This window comes from Rhinatrema bivittatum, chromosome 6 (assembly GCF_901001135.1).
Source record: "Rhinatrema bivittatum chromosome 6, aRhiBiv1.1, whole genome shotgun sequence".
In the NCBI taxonomy this organism is placed as follows: Eukaryota; Metazoa; Chordata; class Amphibia; order Gymnophiona; family Rhinatrematidae; genus Rhinatrema; species Rhinatrema bivittatum.
Genome location: NC_042620.1, coordinates 350,322,959 through 350,345,189, shown reverse-complemented (window position 1 = coordinate 350,345,189; position 22,231 = coordinate 350,322,959). Strand labels below are relative to the sequence as shown.

The 22,231-nt window shown below is 47.3% G+C and overlaps 1 protein-coding gene across 1 annotated transcript in view; it reads left to right on the top strand.

Annotated features, from left to right (window-relative positions):
• The first annotated feature begins 5,261 nt into the window (after positions 1–5,261).
• The window catches only part of LOC115094595 (adhesion G-protein coupled receptor G2-like), a 107,103-nt gene continuing 90,133 nt past the window's right edge, over positions 5,262–22,231 (top strand). Inside the window, exon 1 of the mRNA XM_029607814.1 lies at positions 5,262–5,520. Within this exon, the coding sequence (XP_029463674.1) occupies positions 5,286–5,520 (235 nt within the window). The 5' untranslated portion in view covers positions 5,262–5,285. The remainder of the gene's footprint in view (positions 5,521–22,231) is intronic.

The following is a 22,231-nucleotide window of genomic DNA, read 5'->3' as shown; positions in this document are numbered from 1 at the left end:
GTTTTTATAATTTCTGCTTGTATTTTGCTGTAAAACTCAATAAAAATATTTCAACTTAAAAAAAAGATAGGGTCTGGAAAGGCTTGTTTAAACAGCCAAGTCTTAAGCCTTTTTCTGAATGTTGGGAGACAGGGCTCCTGTTGAAGTCCAATGGAATGGAATTCCATATCGATGATCCTGCTGTAGAGAAGGCCCGGTCTCTGAATGTTATGTGCTGTGAGGTTTTGGTATGTGGTACATGAAGTGATCCTCTGTATGCTTCTCTAATGGGTCTGGAAGAGGAATGTCGTCTGAGCGGGATTTGTAGGTTAAGAGGAGCAAGGTGATGGATGTCTTTATAGATCATGGTGATGGACTTATGCATAATTCTGAAGTGTATAGGCAGCCAATGTAAGTTTTTGAGGATGGGTGTGATGTGGTCTCTTCTCCTCGTGTTTGTAAGTATTCTGGCGGCCGCGTTTTGGATCGTCTGAAGCAGTTTGGTGGAAGATGAAGGAAGGCCTAGTAAAATAGAATCTTGGAGAAGATTATTGCTTGAAGAACCGTTCTGAAATCCTGAAAGTGAAGGAGAGGTTTTATTCTTTTCTGTACCTGTAGTTTATGAAAGCAGTCCTTAGTTGTGTGGTTGATGAATGGTTTTAAATTCAGACGATTGTCTCTTGCTTGGGTGATGGGTAGGTTGGCTGGTGGACTCAACGTGATATTACTATTTTCCAGGGAGATAAGGAGGAGTTCACTCTTAGATGAGTTTAGTATCAGGTTTAAGCTAGCGAGGAGGCAGTTGATTTCTTGAAGGCACTTTTCCCAATATTCAAATGTTTTAGTGATGGTTTCTTTAAGGGGGATCAGGATCTGGACATCGTCGGCATATAGGAAATGTTTTAAATTCAGTTTGGTTAACAGCTGGCACAGTGGAAGAAGGTAAATGTTAAAGAGTGTGGGAGATAGGGAAGAACCCTGGGGAACTCCTAGGGAGGCTTTATAATGGGGAGATTCTTTATTGTGAATTCTAACCTTGTAGCCTCTGTCACTCAGGAATGTTTTGAACTATGCCAATGCCATTCCTGTTATTCCGATGTTCGACAGCTGGTTTAGGAGGATGGAATGGTTAACGGTGTCAAATGCTGCCGAGAGGTCAAGGAGAATCAGTAAGAATGATTGGCCTTTATCCAGGCCCATGATGAGGTGGTCTGTAAGGGATATGAGTAGAGATTCTGTGCTTAATGCTTTACGGAACCCGCCACGTCTCTTGCACACTTTTTACCTTTGTAGCTGCTCCTTTCAGTTTTTTTCTAACAATTTTTCTCATTTTATCAAAGTTTCCCTTTTGAAAGTTTAGCACGAAAGCCGTGGATTTGCTTACTGTCCCTCTTCCAGTCATTAAATCAAATTTGATCATATTATGATCACTATTGCCAAGCAGCCCCTCCACTGTTACCTCTCTCACCAAATCCTGTGCTCCACTGAGAATTAGATCTAAAATTGCTCCCTCTCTTGTCGGTTCCTGAACCAATTGCTCCATAAAAATGTCATTTATTCCATCCAGGAACTTTATTTCTCTAGCTTGTACCGATGATACATTTACCCAGTCAATATTGGGGTAATTGAAGTCTCTCATTATTACTGCACTATCAATTTGGTTAGCTTCCCTAATTTCTCTTAGCATTTCACTGTCAGTCTCACCATCTTGACCATGTGGACGGTAGTATACTCCTATCACTATAGTCTTCCCTGAAACACAAGGGATTTCTACCCATAAAGATTCAATTGTGCATTTAGTCTCATGCAGGATGTTTATCCTGTTGGACTCTATGCCATCCCAGACATAAATCGCCACACCGCCTCCCGGGTGCTCCTCTCTGTCATTGCGATATAATTTGTACCTCAGTATAGCACTGTCTCATTGGTTGTCCTCCTTCCACCATGTCTCTGAGATGCCAATTAAGTCTATGTCATCATTCACTGCTAAAGAAACAAACTGTAAACCGATCCAATATTTCAAGTAGTGACCAAGCAGCTTGTAATGATTTGTGATAATAAAGAATTCCTGGTGTTTTTACTGATCTTCTACTTTTTGATCATTCACTGCTATACATTCTAATTCTCCTATCTTATGTTTTAGACTTCTGGCATTAGCATACAAACATTTCAAAGTTTGTTTTTTGTTTGTATTTTTATTATGCTTTTTAATTGATAGGGATAAGTTAGAATTTTTTAGCTCAGGTGAGTTTTTAGTTACAGGCACTTGGACTAATTTTCTTATTATTGGAACCTCACTGTCGGGATACCCTAATTCTAATGCATCATTAGTATCCTTTGAAGATATCTCTCTCTGACCATGCACTGCTGAGTGACTGTTGGCTTTCCCCTTTGTTCTAGTTTAAAAGCTGCTCTATCTCCTTTTTAAAGGTTAGCGCCAGCAGTCTGGTTCCACCCTGGTTAAGGTGGAGCCCATCCCTTCGGAAGAGTCTCCCCCTTCCCCAAAAGGTTCCCCAGTTCCTAACAAAACTGAATCCCTCTTCTTTCCACCATCATCTCATCCATGCATTGAGACTCCGGAGCTCTGCCTGCCTCTGGTGACCTGCGTATGGAACAGGGAGCATTTCAGAGAATGGATTTAAGCTTTCTACCTAAGAGCCTAAATTTGGCTTCCAGAACCTCCCTCCCACATTTTCCTATGTCGTTGGTGCCCACATGTACCATGACAGCCAGCTCCTCCCCAGCACTGTCTAAAATCCTATCTAGGTGGACTATCTGGCATCGCATTACAGTGGTTCATCTCATACCTAGAAAACAGACAGTATAAAGTCAAAATTGGTAAGAATGAATCCGAGCCCATCAAACTAACTCAAGGTGTCCCACAAGGCTCCTCCCTATCATCCACACACTTCAACATATATTTGTTCCCCCTATTTATTTATTTATTTATTTATTTTATTTAACAGCTTTTCTACCGACGTTAAAATACACATCGTATCGGTTTACATAACAACAAAAAAGGTGGAAAATACAAATAACAGGGGGTGGGGGGGGAGAAGAACCAAAGAACAAGGGTCGGAAGCAGCGGACCCCATAAACCATAGAGAAAGGAGAGAGGCGAGATAGGCGGTAACATGGTTAACTAAGATGCAAATATACAAAATATACAAGTGTTACAGGATACCGGGGGATCATGAGTATTAATCTGGGAATGCTTGATGAAAGAGCCAGGTTTTTAGCAATTTTCTAAATTTAAAAGGGCAGGGTTCCATACGAAGATTGGGAGGTAGAGAATTCCAATGCGTAGGACTGGCAATTGAGAAGGCGCGGGCTTTCTTAAGAGAAGAGATTAGTAGTGTACATTTTTTAATCATTCTGGTGGGGCGGGAGGATTGTGAGAGTTGGAGAGGTTCATTTAGCCAAGATGAGTTGTGATTGTAGATAGCTTTGTGTATAATAGTGAGGGTTTTGAAAAGGATGCGCGAGGAAATGGGGAGCCAGTGTAGGTTTTAAAGGATGGGGGTGATATGGTCTGATTTGCGTGTATTACTAATAATCCTAGCTGTGGCATTTTGAAGTATCTGGAGAGGTCTGATGGAGGAGGAAGGAAGGCCGAGGTACAAGGAGTTGCAGTAATCTAACTTAGATGATAAGGTGGCTTGGATAACAGTTTTCAGGTCGTGGGTATGGAGTAGGGTCTTGAGCTTTTTTATGACCATGAGCTTATAAAAACCTCCCTTTATAACGGAGGTGATGTGGTTCTTGAGGCTCAGATGTGGGTCAATTAGGACACCTAAGTTCCGTACAGACGGTTGAGGGAGGAAAGAAGTGGTCAGAGGGTCTATGTGTGTGGCCAGCTTAAAGGTTTGGTTGTTATGGATGAGGAGGAGCTCATTTTTAGCAGAGTTGAGGGCAAGTTGCATGGAGGTGAGTAAGGTGTTAATAGAGGAAAGGCATTTCTCCCAGAAGCTAAGGGTGGCGGCTAGTGATTCTTGGATGGGGATGATGATTTGGATGTCATCTGCGTAGATGTAGAATTTGAGTCCAAGATCAGTAAGATGATGACAGAGGGGGAGGAGGTATATGTTAAATAGCATGGAGGAGAGGGAGGAGCCTTGGGGTACTCCTTGGGATAGGGTGAAGCGCGAGGATTCCGAGGTGCCAAGTTTTACAGAGAAGCATCTGTTAGTTAGATAGGATCTGAACCATAGGAGTGCAGTGCCAGAGATGCCGATGTCGGTTAGGCGGGCAATGAGAAGGTCATGGCTTATCGTGTCGAAGGCTGCAGAAGTATCAAGGAAGGCACAAGGAAGTTATGACCTTGGTCGAGGCCGGAACGTGCACTTTCCCTCGCCGGTCCCACCATTTGCACCTTGACTTAAGACTTGAACCGAACACTCAAAACTTAAAATAAAATACGAAAACCTGGCTCTTTAAACAAGCCTACCAATAATTCCCTCACGCACTTGCACTCAGACACACAAACTCTTCCCCCCCCCCCCACCCCCCGCAAGCACGTTTCCTGAAACTGTTATCTCCCCCTCCACAACATGTTGACCTTTACAGTTACAATAATTATAGCTATTTGTTCCTCTCTGCTTTTGGTATCTTATGTTCCTTCCTCCTTTTCGACCTTTGAACTACTTAGTTGTTCAAATTGTTAAGATGTAATTTCCTTTCATATTTCCTGTGTTATACTGTAAATCGATGTGATGTGCAAATGAATGTCGGTATATAAAAGCATGAAATAAATAAACAAATAAATAAATAAAGCAGTAAATGCTGCACACTTAGATCCCAGGCATAGTAAAGAAAATTGTATCCCACATGTTTACGCAAGACATTAAAAGCTGTTGCTTCCAGATACAATTACTGCTCTAGGAAGTCATGTCTATCTGTTTCTGTGAACTGGTAAAGCCAGATGAAGAGTATTATATTACCATCAGCATATGAATTAGATTCACTTGTAAGCCCTATATCTCTTTATGCCTGCGGTTGGTAGTTGCAGTAGGTGAGTCACTTATAATGTCATTTCTCATTATACAACATTGTGAATCATTACAGAACTCTTAACGTGAAAACTATTTGAAGAGGTATTTTTGAGTATTTTGTTGCTGTTATACTAGTTTGCAGGTCAGCCTTTGGGAGAAAAAATAGATATTGTGCTCATATTGCTACAAATAGTAATGAGAAATTATTGATCTCCAGCGCCACTATGCACATTACAATTCTCAGTTATATGTTCCTTACTACTTTGTCACTTTTGTTTTAGCCAACTTCGAAGAGACTATCCATCAAAAATACTGATGAATCTGTGCATGGCCTTGCTGATGTTAAATTTGGTATTTCTGATCAATACCTGGCTGTCATCGTTAAATAATGATGCCCTCTGCATTTCTGTAGCCATTCTGCTCCATTATTTTCTGCTAGCGTCTTTTACCTGGATGGGGTTGGAAGCTGTTCACATGTATTTTGCACTTGTCAAAGTCTTCAATGTGTACATTCCTAAATATATATTGAAATTTTGCTTATTCGGTTGGGGTAAGTAAAAACAAGTATTTTATCCTGTCTTCTACATACCTCATATGCAAGCTTAGGAAAGTGTGCATGCATATTCTTTAATAATTTAATCTATACAGAATAGATATTTAAGAACTAGAAAACTAGTGATCAGGTATTACTATGTTATATCAAATTTAATGGAATTGCAGTTACAAGACAGAGCTGAATACTTCAATCCCCTTATGTTAGCTCACCTTTTATACCACTCTCCTCATTATCCTACTCCTATTATAAAGTTGTTAATGACCTCTGAGAACATGATGGTAGCCAATCAATGAGACAGTGCAGTCCCTTGCTTTGTTACCTTTTCTGGAGGCAGCATGGTGTCTTGACCCAGGCTGTCACTTTCCACTATTCAGAACGCTCCATGCTTTCCTTGCAAAAAAACAATGCTGCGTGGCATGGCAGCAGCATAACCCATGACAATGCATGTTTCGGAGGCTCTTCTCCATCCCACCCACACCCTTGCATTAAAATGTGTGTTCATGTTTTAACTTGTCATATGCACATTTTAACTCCCAAATGCATTAGTATAGCATTAGCTTACTGCATCAGGAGTTTAAAAAATGTGAAGCTGTGTTTTAAGAATCTGTGTGCAGGATTTCAGCAGACAGTTTTAAAGCACAGATTATTGCATCAGCCTGTTAGAAAGACAAAAGGTGTCAAAGAAGTACTCGCTAGAATAAAGGAGGAAAATATGATGGAAACATTCAGTTGTCTAGCAAAGTTCAATATAGTATTAGAACGTAGGGGTGTACAGGCCAAAACATTTTGTTTCAGTTTGTATTTTTTTTTATCTGCAAAATTCTGTGAGCATCTTCTTATATTTAACCAACAAATGCATCTATGTTTAGGGAGCAAACAGTTAAATTAGACATACAACAATAGGAACCAGATATATATGCTGCATTCAATAGAAAATCTCCTGGGGGGTCTCCCTGCCTAAACCTCTCCCCAACTCCAAAACAGGTCCTCTAAACCTTGGCAAAAAGAAAAAAGAAAAGCAATGACAAGTTTGTAGCGTAACATAAGAAAAACACCCATACACACAAACACCCATTACACTTTCAGGCAGCCATACAGAATTCCCTTCCCTCCTCACCCCAAACCTCACAAAGTCCAGCAACCCCAAAGGTCAAACCGGAACCACAGCTCTTCCAGTTGTCTTCAACAGTTGTCTTCTACCCATACAGTCTTGAGGGCCTCCCAGAGTCAAAGGTAGAGACAGTAGGGACCAAATTCTCATAAGGCATAACAAAAAGTGTCAACAATCTCAATTATAGGAGCAGGTATAACTGTCCAAAATTGGCCACTAAGCTCCATAAGAACCCCAAATACAGAAGCAACACAAAAATAATGCATCATGTTGCTAGTCCCGGGTCTGGCGCGGATGTCCTACGATCTGCCAGGGTCACCCAGCATGGCTCCCAGTGTCCTCTCTCTTCATGGTATCTGGCTGCTCTGAATAGGCCCTGCAGTAACTCACCAGTTTTATAGACCCAGTTCTTTGTGGCATGAGCTGATGATGTCACCACTGCTGCAACATACAGGGAGGCCCAATCCTTTGGGCCAGCGCCTGAGCAACAGGTTCCCTTCCCGTGTTCCTGCGCTAGTAGTGTTACGCTGAGCTCTGGTCCGGTGTCGTGAAAACCACCCAGAAGGGTGGCTCCAGGTGGAGAGAGACAGGGATGGCTGGAAACAGTGTCAAATTCCAGGCTGGGTCAGGGCAGGCGGCAGGCAACAGTGTCAGAGTCCAGGCTGGGTCAGGGCAGGCGGCAGGCAACAGTGTCAGAGTCCAGGCTGGGTCAGGGTACCTAGTAGTAAGGCAAAGAGCCCGAAGGCCACACACACACGCACGGCAGAGCAGAGAGCCCGAAGGCCACACACGCACACAGGGCAGAGAGCCCGAAGGCCACACACACACACACGGCAGAGCAGAGGGCCCGTAGGCCACACACGCACACAGGGCAGAGGACCCGAAGGCCACACACACATACACGGCAGAGCAGAGGGCCCGTAGGCCACACACATTCGGCAGGGCTGGGAGCCCGAAAGCCACACAAAGCGCAAGGCAAGGCAAAGCGGGGTAGAAGGTCCGAAGACCACACACAGCGCAAGGCAAGGCAAAGCAGGGTAGAAGGCCCGAAGGCCACACACAGCGCAAGGCAAGGCAAGGCAAAGCAGGGTCCAAAGACCACATACACAGCAAAACAAGGAAGGCTAGAGCAGGGAACCCAGGCGAGCTCGATGCCGAAGCACCGAGGGAACTGCCAGGCAGGGTTATAAGGGGAAGTCCAGAACATAGAGAGAACAAGGAAGATGGACCAGCCCAGTCAGGAGAGCCTGCTCTTGAAGGACCCCTGGTGGTGAGGCGGTTGCACAACAGCCATAGCCATAACAGTACCCCCCCTCAAGGCCTCCCCCTCCTCCTGGGTCCCATCTTTGCAGGGGGTATTCAATAATGAAGTCAGACCTCTCCTGGGGCGAAGCGGCAGGTTGAACTCCTTCCTGAGGCAGCAAGGCAGTCCATAACCCCTCCTGGGGTGATAAGGCAGTCCATAACCCCTCCTGGGGCAATAAGGCAGTCCATAACCCCTCCTAGGGCGATAAGGCAGGCTCGGACCCCTCCAGGAATGACAGCAAGACCAGTATGGACCCCTCCGGGGGCGGCAGCTGGGCCGGTTCGGACCCCTCCGGGGACGGCAGCAGGACCGGTTCGGACCCCTCCGGGGGCAACAGCAGGACCGGTTCAGATCCCTCCAGGGACGTCAAGCCAGTAAGTCCAAGCCTCTGCTTCTGCTTGCCACCTGCCCTGACTCTTGCCTGACCTCTGTCTCTGCTCGAACTTCGCCTGCCTGACCACATCTAAGCCTCACTATTCAGTACAGCACCTTGCCCTGTTAGTTAATGTCCTCAGGATTCACCTGCTCCCAGCCCTTGACAAATAACCACTCTCAAAAAGAATCAAAGCTGGAACTTGGAACCATCACAAACTCTCAGTACAGGACCTCAATCAGCAAAGGAATTTGAGACTGAGTAATAAGAAACAAAGGTCATATAAACAAAAAAATCTCACCATCAAAGCTGATCCACAAAGTCTTTAGCATTCTTCTTATTTGTAAACATTCTTGTTTCACTTTTATAAAAAAAAAAAAACTTGTAGCCATGCGGAAAATTGCAGTGAAATTTTTATTCCCTTCTGGAACAATTGTAATCAATATGGAGCAAGCTCCTTGTGAAATACTAGAACTCTCGTGGAGAAGTCAGGAAAATTTAACAATTTACTGTTTTCATATTTCAAGTCACTGTAATAAGCATTCATCAGCTTCATCTTATCAGTGAAATTCAAAAATTATGATATAACTTGTAGAGATGTGTATCATGTGATCGATCGTCTTAACGATCGATTTCGGCTGGGGGGGGAGGGAATCGGATTGTCGCGGTTTTGTTTTTTAAAATATCGTGTACATCATAAATCGGGGGAGGGCGGGAAAACCGGCACACTAAAACATCCCTAAAACCCACCCCGACCCTTTAAAATAAATCCCCCACCCTCCCGAACACCCCCAAAATGTCTTAAATTACCTGGGGTCCAGTGGGAGGGTCCAGTGCCGTACGGCCGGCGCCATTTTGCAAAATGGCGCCGGCCATACGGCAACACGATTCGAGTGCAGGAGGTCGTTCCCGGACCCCCGCTGGACTTTTGGCAAGTCTTGTGGGGGTCAGGAGGCCCCCCCAAGCTGGCCAAAAGTCCCTGGGGGTCCAGCGGGAGTCCGGGAGCGATCTCCTACGCTCGTGACGTCGGGGGACAGGAAGCAAAATGGCACCGGCGCTACCTTTGCCCTGTGACAGGGCAAAGGTAGCGCCGGTGCCATTTCTATCAACGCACCCGAGGCCCGAGAGTGGAAGATCACAATGGGACCCCCCCCCCCCCACTGGACCCCAGGTAATTTAAGACATTTTGGGGGGGTTCGGGAGGGTGGGGGATTTATTTTAAAGGGTCGGGGTGGGTTTTAGGGATGTTTTAGTGTGCCGGTTTTCCCGCCCTCCCCCTTCCCCTCCCCCTTCCCCCTTCCCCCGATTTACGATTTTTGACAATAAATCGGGGGAATTCCTATTAAATATCGCTTCTAACGATTTTTGACGATTTAAAATATATCGGATGATATTTTAAATCGTCAAAAAACGATTCACATCCCTAATAACTTGCTGTGGTCTATCAAGGTTCTAGTTGAAGACATACAAAAGATGGGAAAGAAGGGAGAAGTGGTGATTGTTGGAGATTTTAATATGCCGGATGTAGACTGGAGAATCCCTTCTGCTGAATCTAACAGTAGTAGAGAGATAGTGGATGCCCTACAAGGGGCTCTGTTCAAACAAATGGTAATGGAACCCACGAGGGAGGGAGTTATACTTGACTTAGTTCTCACTAATGGAAATAATGTCTCTAATATCCAGGTGGGTGCACACCTCAGCACCAGTGATCATCATACAGTATGTTCATATCAGAAATAGGATACGGAGAAGTAGCACGAAGACTCGAGTTTTGCAGTTCAAAAACACGGACTTTGATGAAATGGGGAAGTACCTGGAGGAAGAACTAGAAGGCTGGGAGAACGAGAGAGATGTGGAACAACAGTGGACCAAACTAAAAGGAGCAATCACCAAGGCAACTAATATATATGTTAGAAAAGTAAAGAAAAGCAAGAGAAAAATGAGACCTATCTGGTTCTCAAAGGAGGTGGCTGACAAAATACAAGTTAAAAGAACAGCGTTCAAGAAATATAAAGAATCCCAAAGAGAAGAACACAAGGAAGAATATCTAGTGGAACAGAGGGAGACAAAGCAATCAAGAAAGTGAAAATTCAAGCGGAAGAAAGGATCGCCAAAGAGGTAAAGCAAGGTGACAAAACATTCTTCAGATACATCAGTGAAAGGAGAAAAGTCCAAAGTGGAATACTGAAATTGAAAGGTGAAAAGGATCAATGGGTGGAGACAGATAAAGAAATGGCAGAATTATTAAACAAATACTTCAGTTTGGTGTTCTCTAAAGAAGACCCTGGAGAAGGACCGTCGCTAGTTAACAAGAAAATAGAGGGGAATGGAGTAGATGTAACTCCATTTACAGGAGAGAATGTATGGGAAGAGCTGGGGAAACTGAAAGTAGACAAAGCCATGGGGCCTGCTGAGATTCATCCCAGGATACTGAGGGAGCTCAGAGATGTGCTGGCGGGTCCGCTGTGTGACCTGTTCAATAGATCCCTAGAAACGGGAGTGGTGCCAAGTGATTGGAGAAGAGCGGTGGTGATCCCGCTTCACAAGAGTGGAAACAGAGAGGAGGCTGAAAACTACAGACCGGTTAGCCTCACCTCAGTGGTGGGAAAAGTAATGGAGTTGCTGTTAAAAGAAGGAATAGTGAACTATCTACAATAGGAAGAATTGCTGGACCAGAGGCAGCATGGATTCGCCAAGGGAAGATCCTGTCAGACAAATCTGATTGACTTTTTTGACTGGGTAACCAAGGAAATGGATCAAGGAAGATCACTCGATGTCATCTACTTGGACTTCAGCAAGGCTTTTGATACGGTCCCGCACAGGAGACTGGTGAATAAAATACGAAGCTTAGGAGTGAGTGCCAAGGTGGTGGCCTGGATTGCAAACTGGTTGACGGACAGAAGACAATGTGTGATGGTAAATGGAACTTTCTCTGAAGAGAGAGCGGTGTTGAGCGGAGTGCCGCAGGGATCGGTGTTGGGACCGGTCCTGTTCAATATCTTTGTAAGCGACATTGCAGAAGGGATAGAAGGTAAGGTTTGTCTTTTTGCGGATGACACTAAAATCTGCAATAGAGTGGACACGCCGGAAGGAGTGGAGAGAATGAGATGGGATCTATGGAAGCTAGAAGAGTGGTCAAAGACATGGCAGCTGAGATTCAATGCCAAGAAGTGCAGAGTCATGCATATGGGGTATGGAAATCCGAATGAGTTGTATTCGATGGGGGGAGAAGGGCTGATGTGCACAGAGCAAGAGAGACCTTGGGGTGATAGGGGTGATAGTGTCTAATGATCTGAAGTCGGCGAAACAATGTGACAAGGCGATAGCTAAAGCCAGAAGAATGCTGGGCTGCATAGAGAGAGGAATATCGAGTAAGAAAAGGGAAGTGATTATCCCCTTGTACAGGTCCTTGGTGAGCCCTCAGCTGGAGTACTGTGTTTAGTTCTGGAGACCATATCTCCGAAGGGACAGAGACAGGATGGAGGTGGTCTAGAGAAGGGCGACCAAAAAGGTGGAGGGTCTTCATCGAATGACTTTTGAGGAGAGATTGAAGAATCTAAATATGTACACCCTGGAGGAAAGGAGGAGCAGAGGTGATATGATACAGACTTTCAGATACTTAAAAGGTTTCAGCGATCCAAAGACAACGACAAACCTTTTCCATCGGAAAAAAATCAGCAGAACCCGGGGTCATGATTTGAAGCTCCAGGGAGGAAGACTCAGAACTAATATCAGGAAGTATTTCTTCACGGAGAGGGTGGTGGATGCCTGGAATGCCCTTCCGGAGGAAGTGGTGAAGACCTGAACTGTGAAGGACTTCAAAGGGGCGTGGGATAAACACTGTGGATCCATAAAGTCTAGAGGACATGAATAAAGAGCGGGTGGCTCACGGGAAGGACGGCTACTACCTGGAGATAATACCCTTATTCAATAAACATACACACGATTAATGCGACTCCAACATTGCTCCAAGCTTCAACGGCAAGAGGAAATGTGGAAAAAGATTTGCATTCACAAAAAATGGGGAGTAGCTTGCTTGTTACGGCAATTACTACCACAAACCAAATAAGCTTGATACTTCACTTTCAATGCATAACCAGCATAGCTCTCTGCTTCAACGGCAGGGGAGGAAGTCTGATACTACGTGCATATCCAGCATAGCTCTCTGCTTCAACGGCAAGGGAGAAAGTCTGATACTACGTGCATATCCAGCATAGCTCTCTGCTTCTACGGCAGGGGAGAAAGTCTGATACTACGTGCATATCCAGCATAGCTCTCTGCTTCTACGGCAGGGGAGGAAGTCTGATACTACGTGCATATCCAGCATAGCTCTCTGCTTCTACGGCAGGGGAGGAAGTCTGATACTACGTGCATATCCAGCATAGCTCTCTGCTTCTACGGCAGGGGAGGAAGTCTGATACTACGTGCATATCCAGCAAAGCTCTCTGCTTCTACGGCAGGGGAGGAAGTCTGATACTTCGTGCAAATCCAGCATAGCTCTCTGCTTCAACGGCAGAGGGAATGAAGAAAAGTGGATCTATATACAGACAACAACCAACAGGGACTGAGTCGCATAGTCTGGGTAGACAAATGGGCATGGGTGTAGCTTGCTTATTGCGGCGGTTACTACCCCTAACTAATTAAGCTATATATTACACTTAGATGTAGCTCCAACACTGCTCCTTGCATTAATGGTGGGGGTGGAAGGGAAATAGAACCAAAGGGTTACTAAGAGCCAAGAGTAACAGATAAGTATGAGAAAAAAAAAAAGTGCGAAGCTTGCTGGGCAGACTGGATGGGCCGTTTGGTCTTTTTCTGCCGTCATTTCTATGTTTCTATATTTCTATGTTCAGTCCTCTAGCCCTCATCTAATGCACCTGCTTTACCTGTACACTCACACTCAATGCAGGTTTCATACAGTTTCAGCAAGGTCTCACCCTGTACTGATTCAGGTACTTCAAGTATTCACAAACTGTTATGCTGGCTACGGTTTTCAGGATCATCAATTCTGGCTTCCAGGAGTTTATTTCTAGTGCGTAGTTCACCAACTGCAGGGTCCAAGGACTTCATTCGGCCCACTTGTAAGGTCACTTTTTGATCCATCGCCGAAACCACTGAATCAACTTGTTCCGTTTTGTCATGCAATTCATTCATCAAAGGTTGTAGTTTTTGCAACTTGTCATTCACCACCGCCAAAACAGCTTGCATCAGCTCTTTCAACAAGGCCTTTGAAATTCCATCAGAAGCAGGACCGAGCTCCAACGCCACCTTGTCTTCCATAAGCACAATCTTGTCTGCTCTCGTTCTCTTCGATCTATTAGATTTAGCACCACCAATTTTTATCACAAAATTGGCCTTGTATGCCTAGGTAAGTCACAGACATAGTTTGCAAAAGTCCTCAAACAAAAATGCAGAATATAGGTGTAAAAACAGCTGACTCCTTGAGAGCTGACCTCGAGAATGACTGTTCAGTTCTATATAATTACCAGAAGGCCTCCTGCAATCTTTTCTAAACAGATTTATGGTAGAACCAGTGTTTAAATGCTGTAAACTCAAGCCAGTTTTTCCTCCAATCAAGTGGAAATATGAAATCCTAATGATCCCTTTTCTAACCTTGAAAATGGCTCCTTGATACTGACGAAGAATATCTTTACGCTACAACAGAACACCAATGTTAGAATTTTCTACCCCATTATAAGAAGAGGAGAAACACACTAACATCACAGAATATTCTACTTCCATGACTACAAAATGCATGATACTGACAGCAGAGGGCCCTTTTCAAAGTTATCCAGGTTGGGTTTTAAATGTATTGTCAGATGGGTACTGTTTTATGATGGATTCAATATCCCTTGTAATTCCGAGTATGAAAAATCTCATTTGCAAGTGATATGGAAAATACTAAGAAATATATATCATGGATCCTATAGCTACTGCTAATATAATGGAAAAAGTAATTTAGCTTTAGAAAATGATGTCATAAATCAGATTCCAGCCTAATGTCCTTCACTAGACCTCATGGACTTAGACAGCCTAAATGTGTTTATCTACTGAATCATTAACCAGTTTCAAAGTAATTTTAGCACTACTGATGGCTCTATATTTTGGCTGTACAGAAGTCTGAGATAAGTTCAGAGTAATACCATTGAATACACATTACAAAATGTGTTTAACAGTTACAGTTGTATTATTTAGTGATTTTTGCTTTTGTCTTCTTTACTGGATATAAAAGAAAGGTAGAAAATGCTGGCAAATAAGGACCACGTGGTTCACCCAGACTCCTTTTTGGTCAGTTTTGAGTGAACCCTCCAGCTGATAGGATGGCCAAGGTCCTCGTGGACTACATACCTCGGGAATCTACTGACATGCAGTAGCCAGTTGAGAGAATGGCTAGCTATGCAGAAGTTAAAGCCATCATATGTAAGGAACGTGGACCCTTGAGCTGTGGCGAGGTTGACGCTACCACAAGGAGAGGGCCCCTGGTGGTCCTCGTCATTGGGAGGCGGAGCAGGCAGAGATGACCCCACAAGAACTTCACCTTTACCAGCCCTCGTTCCCCACAGGTTGAGCCCTTGGGTACTGGAGCCGGCAGGACTTAGGTGGGAGTCTCTCAAGGTGTGGAACCAGAGGAAGAGGCTGAGGCAGCATCGGGCAGGCAGAAGTCAAGGCGGGTGGCAGACAGGCTGAACCAGGAGCAGGCTAGAGGTCAGGATGAGCAGCAGGCAGGGTGAAGACGGAGAAGCAGGCTGGAGGTCAGGGCAGGCGGCGGTCACTCAGTCAGATTACCAGGAAGAGGTCAGGCAGGCCTGACTGGAAGGGCCTGGAAGGGCGAGGAGCAGGGAGACAGGCACGGAAGACAAGGAGCAGGCAGGAATACTGGAACAGGAATCAAGGCAGGAATGCTGGAACAGGAATCAAGGCAGGAATACTGGAAGAGGAATCAAGCAGGAACACTGGATATGCACTCTCACAGAGCAGGACCCGTTGCTGAGGCAAAGTGGACGCGGCAGGCCCGGGTATAAATACCCGGGGCTTCTGATGTCATCTCAGTGTGCCGAGAAGACTTTTCCCGCCGCTTGGCCTTTAAATCTGACGACACGGAGCGCGTGCCTAGGGAGTTGAGCCAAGTGCAGCGAGTCGGCAGCATGGGATTGCCAAGAGAGTAGGCTGCAGTTGTGGACTCCGCTGAGGAGAGATGGTAGGAGAGGTTGGCATGGGCTTCTTGCCCATCCAGGTGAGGGGACTGGCCATGGTCTCCAACGGGTAGGGACCCTAACAGTATCCCTTCCTTTACGCCCCCTTTTAGAAGGACCAGGCTTCCTTGGATGGTCTGTAGAACTGCTGAAGTAGTGCCTTGTCGAAGATATTGGAGGTGGGTTCCCATTTATTTTTGTCGAGGCCGAACCCTTCCCAGGCGATCAAATATTCCCACCTTCCATGTCGACGTCTCACATCTAGGTCTTCCTTGATTTGGTATATTTGTTCCTCCTCTGCCGAGACATCCTGCGGTTCGGGAGTCTTGCGCTGAGGCCAGGATAACACTAGAGAGACACATGGAATACATTGTGAATCCTCAGGGAGGATGGAAGTCTCAGGCGGTATGTGACAGGATCGACTCGCTCAGTGACAGAGAAGGGGCCAATGATCAAGGGGCTAGTCTCATCGAGGGCACCCGAAGGCGGATGTGGCAGGTACTGTGCCACACCCAATCTCCAGGGTTAAAGTGGGGTGCCGGACGTCTATGTTTATTGGCCACCTTCTTTGCCTCCTCTGCTGCCTGGCGGAGATTATTCTGTGTGTCCGTCCAAAGAGAAAGCAATTGTTGGGCCGTGAGCTGAGCCATGGTCGAGGGCACCGATAGAGGCATGGGAAGTGGTGGCATCGGTTGTCTGCCATAGACCAACTTGAATGGTGAGGAACCGGTAGCAGAGTGAGAGAACTCTGCCCAAGGAAGAAGGGTGGGCCAATCATCTTGTCTGGTGTTCATGAAGAAGCAGAGGAAGGTTTTTAAGGTCCAGTTGATCCGCTCAGCCTGACCATTGCCCTGCGGGTGGTATACAGTGGTGAAATCGAGCTGGATACCGAATTTCTTACACAATGATCGCCAGAAGTTGGCCGAGAATTGGACCCCGTGATCGGAGGCAATGTATTGTGGGAGTCCATGAAGGCGAAAGACGTGCTGGGTGAACAGCTGGGCCAGTTCGGGGGCCATGGGAACTTTTGGAAGAGTTGTGAAGTGGACCATCTTCAAGAACCTGTCAATGACAACCCAGATGACATAGTTACCCCCTGATGGGGTCAGGTCCACTATGAAGTTGGTCGAGAGATGGGTCCAAGATTCCTTAGGCATGGGTAGAGGTTGTAGAAGGCCCCAGGGGCGACCAGTCAAGGGCTTTTGCTGGGTACATGTTGGACAGTAGTCAACATAACCCCGGACGTCCTGTTCCATCCGTGGCCACCAATAGTACCGCTATAATAAGTCCAGTGTACGTGCCCTTCCAGGGTGCTCGACAGTGAGGGAGTCATGGGCCCAGGCCAAGACCCTGGCGGAGAGGAACCACGGTCTTCCCGGGAGGGGTTGCTTGGGTGGCAGCCAGACAAACCTTTGCTGGATCTAGGATGTATTTGGTATTACGGGAGTATCTCTATCTCAAAGGCTCTGGAGAGGGCGTCCGCCCGTACATTCTTGGAGGCCGGCCTATAACACAGGGTGAAGTTGAACCGACTAAAGAACAGTGACCACCGGACTTGGCGGGGATTTAAATGTTGGGCTTGGCTGAGATATTCGAAATTCTTGTGGTCCGCTATCGCTGCCTGGGTTTCAGGCAGCGATAGCGGGTATAACCAACCATGTGGTGGAGTGGTGCCAGGAAAGGAGATCGATGGCGCAGTCAAATGAGCGGTGTTCGGGTAGTGTCTCCACTCTCTCTTTGGAAAAGACATCTGCAAACTCCACATATTGCAGTGGCAGGGCGAGTGAGGTGGTGGCAAGCGGGACCGTGGGTCGTGATACTTCTTGGATGCAGGTGGTGTGGCATTGGGACCCCGCAGAGGCGATCTGCAAGTTCTCCCAATCGATCCAGGGAGAGTGTGTCTGGAGCCAGGGCAGGCCCAGAACTACTGGGTATATGGCCTTCTCAAGCAAGAAGAAGGAGATCTGCTCTTCAGGGAGAATGCGTAGCTTCACTGAGGCGGTCACGTGGATCGGTAGGGGGTCCTCACGGATGAAGGAAATCACCAGTGGAGGCGTCTGAGGCAATATGGAAAGACCCAATTGGTGGGGAAGGTCCGTGAAGATGAAGTTTCCCCTGACTCCGGAATCAAGCCTGGGTCAAGAAAGCCCCCTTAGGGTGAAGGATAGTCATGGGAATGATGCATTGGGGAGCAGGAGTGCTGTAGCCCAGGATCATCTCCCCACTGACACCTAGGCTCTGGAGTTTCCCGGCCTCTTGGGGCATTGTGCCAGCATGTGTCTTTTGTCAGTGCAGTAGAGACACAGTCCTAAAGAGCGCCTTCGAAGTTTCTCCTCAGGAGTAAATCAGTTGCGGCCAAGCTGCATTGGTTCTTCTCGCATTTGGCCTGGATCAGCAGCTGGTGGCAGCATCCAGGACCTTGAGAAGGATGGTGCTAGGGGCACAGTCCTCCGGGCAGGCCGGACTTCACGGAGGCGTTGCTGAATACGGCGGTCAATACGCCCGGCGAGCTCATTGAGGCCTTCCAAGTTTTCGGGGAGCTCCGAGTGGCAAGCTCATCCTTTATCTTAGGGGACAGTCCCTCCAAGAAGATGCTCCTTAGGCTATCCTCTCGCTTCCCTAGTTCTGATGCTAAGGTGCGGAATTCCACCGTGTACTCAGTCAATGGCCGCGGCCCCTGGCAAAGGTGGAGGAGGTCAGAGGCCGCCGCGCTTTGTCTCCCAGGCTCATCGAAGACATGTTTGAAGGTCTGTACAAACCATGGAAGGTCTTAGAGCAGCGGATCTCCATGTTCCCACAAAGGGGAGGCCCAAGCCAGGGCCTTCCCATCCAGGAGTGATAAGATGAAGGAAGTCTTATTACCGTCGCTAGCAAACTGGGAAGGTTGCAGGGAAAAATGCATAAAGCAATGATTTAGAAATCTCTGACACTGCCGCGGATCCCCTGCGTAGCGCGGGGGGAGCATATAGGTAAAGGGCGGCCGAGGGCGTAGGTGGCACTAATGGAACAGGAGGATGGGCATTGAATGCTAGGATGGCGTCTAGTCGGCTTACCAGCTGCTCAATTGTAGAGGCCAGCATATCCAGGCATTGTTGTTGCTGCTGGAGTCTCTGGGCCAGTCCGGGGATAGCGTGCAGGCCGGTCAGGTCCACCGGGTCCATGGCCTCAGCAAACTATAAGGAAGGTGGACCCTTGAGCCGAGATGAGATTGACACTACCATCAGGAGAGAGCCCCTGGTGGTTCTCGTCGTCAGGAGGTGGAGCAGGCAGAGGTGACCCCACAGGAACTTCACCTATAACAGTCCTCGTTCCCCGCAGGTTGAACCCTTGGGTACCGGGGCCGGCAGGACTTAAGCAGGGGTCTTTCAAGGCGTGGAACCAGAGGAAGAGGCTGAGGCGGCATAGGACAGGCAGAAGTTGAGGCAGGCAGCAGACAGGCAGAACCAGGAACAGGCCAGAGGTCAGGATGGGCAGCAAGCAGGGTAAAGACGGAGAAGCAGGCTGGAGGTCAGGGCAGGTGGAGGACACTCAGTCAGATTACCAGGCAGGGGTCAGGCAGGCAGAGGTCATAGAGTCAGATTACCAGGCAGAGGTCAGGCAGGCAAAAGTCACTCAGAGTCAGATTATCAGGCAGAGGTCAGGCAGGCATTCAGTCTGGAAGGGCGAGGAGTGGAGAGGCAGGCACGGAAGACAAGGAGCAGGCAGGAACACTGGAACAGGAATCAAGACAGGAACAGGAATCAAGGCAGGAATGCTGGAACATGAATCATGCAAGAACACCTGATACAACTCTCACAGAGCAGGACCCGTTGCTGAGGTGAAGTGGAAGAGGCAAGCCCGGGTATAAATACCCGGGGCTTCTGACATCATCTCAGTGTGCTGAGAAGGCTTTTCCCGCTGCTGGGTCTTTAAATCGAGCGACGCGGCACGCACGCGCCTAGGGAGTTGGGCCAAGTGCAGCTCGTCGGTGGCGTGGGTTTGCCGTCAGAGTAGGCTGTGGTTGTGGCCTCCACTGAGGCGAGGTAGCAGGAGAGTTTGACGCGGGCTTCCTGCCCATCCAGGTGAGGGGACCCAGCCATGGTCTCCAACGGGCGGGGACCCTAACACCATACTTAAGAAAGCTGGGTTCACCCCATAAATGTACCAGCAACAGTTTCAGCAGCTTGTCCTTCAACCTGGGGAGAGTCCATGAAGTTTTTTCTAGCGATTAAAAGATGTAGTCTGGAAATGGCTACAGCCTGAGGGGAAGACAGGCATGAAGTAGTTGAACTAATACTACTTGAGCAGTCTGTGGATGGCTTGAACATGCCTACGTGATAGTGAGTACACCAGCACTCATAGATTACTATAGAGGCAGCCTCAGAAGCAGCTGACACTTTCCATCAGGCATACTTGGTGCCAGAGTGCCCCGGGATGCCTGAGAGACTGCCACCAGGGGGACAAGGATGCATTAGTCCAAAAGCAAGAGGCCAATCATGGGATCCATGTCTGCCACTCTGCTTTAGCTATGGAAAGAGAGAGAGAAAGCACTTTGATTGTGACTGTCCTCTAGCAAACAGTGACCCTATGGATGTCAATAAAAGGACCCCACATGTATGCAACTTTATGAACAGTACCTGGTTGGGCTCCTCTATCTTTGTGATTCTGGTAGAGCTGGATGGCTATCCCACAAGAGCTGGTGGACTTGGGAAGTGTAAAACTTTCAGCTGGAGGGAGCTAGTACAGACTAGTACAGATTAACCATGAGATGGGTGTGACCCTTGCATATTTACATGGTAACCAGCGACAATACCCACCCAGTCAGGTCCTACTGATGTCCTCAGTTAGACAAGCCAGCACAGAAGTGGGAGTACTTCCCAGGCTCCCATACCCTGCTGTTCTGTGATGCAATTATCTAGAGATTGAGGCTTTCTGATCCCAGCTTATGACTAGCTTGAGGCATCTCTCCCAGAGTCTTCCTGTCAGAAGAGCTAAAATTATGCGAATCTAAGGTGTTCAGAACACAATGGCAGTGCCAGACAAGAAAGCTAAATCAGTTCCGATATTTAGAGACTGCTATGGATAGAGTTCCACCTGAGGTAGAGGAGGATCCCCATGCACTCCATGATCATTCAGCTCCTCCAGAAGAGGATAGGGAGAGTAACTCAGATAGTTTTAGGAGTGGAAGATGAGCTAGTCAGATTTGCCTGGAAAGAGAGGATAGACAGGAAGCCAGTTCTTAGGACTGAGGGCCATAATCCAGCTTTCCCCTTTTCATAATGAAGAAAGAAGTAAAGCATGAAGTAGCTAGGGAAAATTCAGAAGACAATCCCTGTAAGGAAGGTGGACCCTTGAGCCGAGACGAGGTTGTTGCCACCACCAAGGGGAGGCCCCTGGTGGTCCTCATCATCGGGAGGCAGTTCCGAGAGAGAGAGCCCAACAGGACCTTCACCTGTACCAGCCCACATTCCCCGCAGGTTGAGCCCTTGGGTGCCAGGGCTGGCAGGACTTAGGAACGGGTCTCTCAGACAGCAGGCGGTAGATAGGTCGGACGTACCAAGGGTTGAGGCAGGCAGCAGGCTACACGAGGTGGAGGTCAGGCCAAAGTCTGGGCAGACAGCGGACAAGCAGGAATAATGGAGCAGGCTGAAGATCAGGGCAGGCAGCAGACAGGCAGAAACGATGAACCAGGCTGAAGATCAGGGCAGGCAGAGGACAAGCAGAAACAATGAAACGAGCAGGGTTGGAGCCAGAAGATCAATCCAAGGGAGCAGGAACGAGGAGGAGGGGCTGGAACAGGACTAGGGCTGGAGCTGGAGGCAGGAGCAGGAAAAGGATCTGGAGCAAGAGACAGGAGAATCCCAGGAACATGGGATCAGGATACAGACAACACTGTTACGATTTAATGGATCAGTGAACCCTTGGGCCACAAGGATAAGATATTTAAAGGGCTTAACATAGTTCCTCATTGGCGGGAGATGGACCTCAGGGACGGTAACCAGGTGATGAGTTTGTGCCAGCGGAGCAGCGGCTAGGCAGATAGTATGGAAGAGTTCAAGACAGTCCAGGATCGAAGGCAGACGCGGGGAAGGCAAAGTCCAATATCCGAAGCAGGATCAAAGGCAGGCAGCAGGCAAGGCAAAGTCCAATATCCGAAGCAGGGTCAAAGGCAGGCGGCAGGCAAGGCAAGGCAAAGTCCAATATCCGAAGCAGGGTCAAAGGCAGGCGGCAGGCAAGGCAAAGTCCAATATCCGAAGCAGGGATCAAAGGTAGGCAGCAGGCAAGGCAAAGTTCAATATCCGAAGCAGGGTCAAAGGCAGGCGGCAGGCAAGGCAAAATCCAATATCCAAAGCAGGGTCAAAGGCAGGCAAGCGAGGCAGAAGACACACCAAACTGGACCTATTGCAAGGCACTGTTGAACCCTCAAAGGCCTCCTTAAATAGTCCTGGACAGGAAGTGGTTCCTGGGAGCTTAGAATGACTTTGAGGAAAGACTAAAGAGGTTAGGACTTTTCAGCTTGGAGAAGAGACGACTGAGGGGGGATATGATAGAGGTGTTTAAAATCATGAGAGGTCTAGAACGGGTAGATGTGAATCGGTTATTTACTCTTTCGGATAGTAGAAGGACTAGGGGACACTCCATGAAGTTAGCATGGGGCACATTTAAAACTAATCGGAGAAAGTTCTTTTTTACTCAACGCACAATTAAACTCTGGAATTTGTTGCCAGAGAATGTGGTTCATG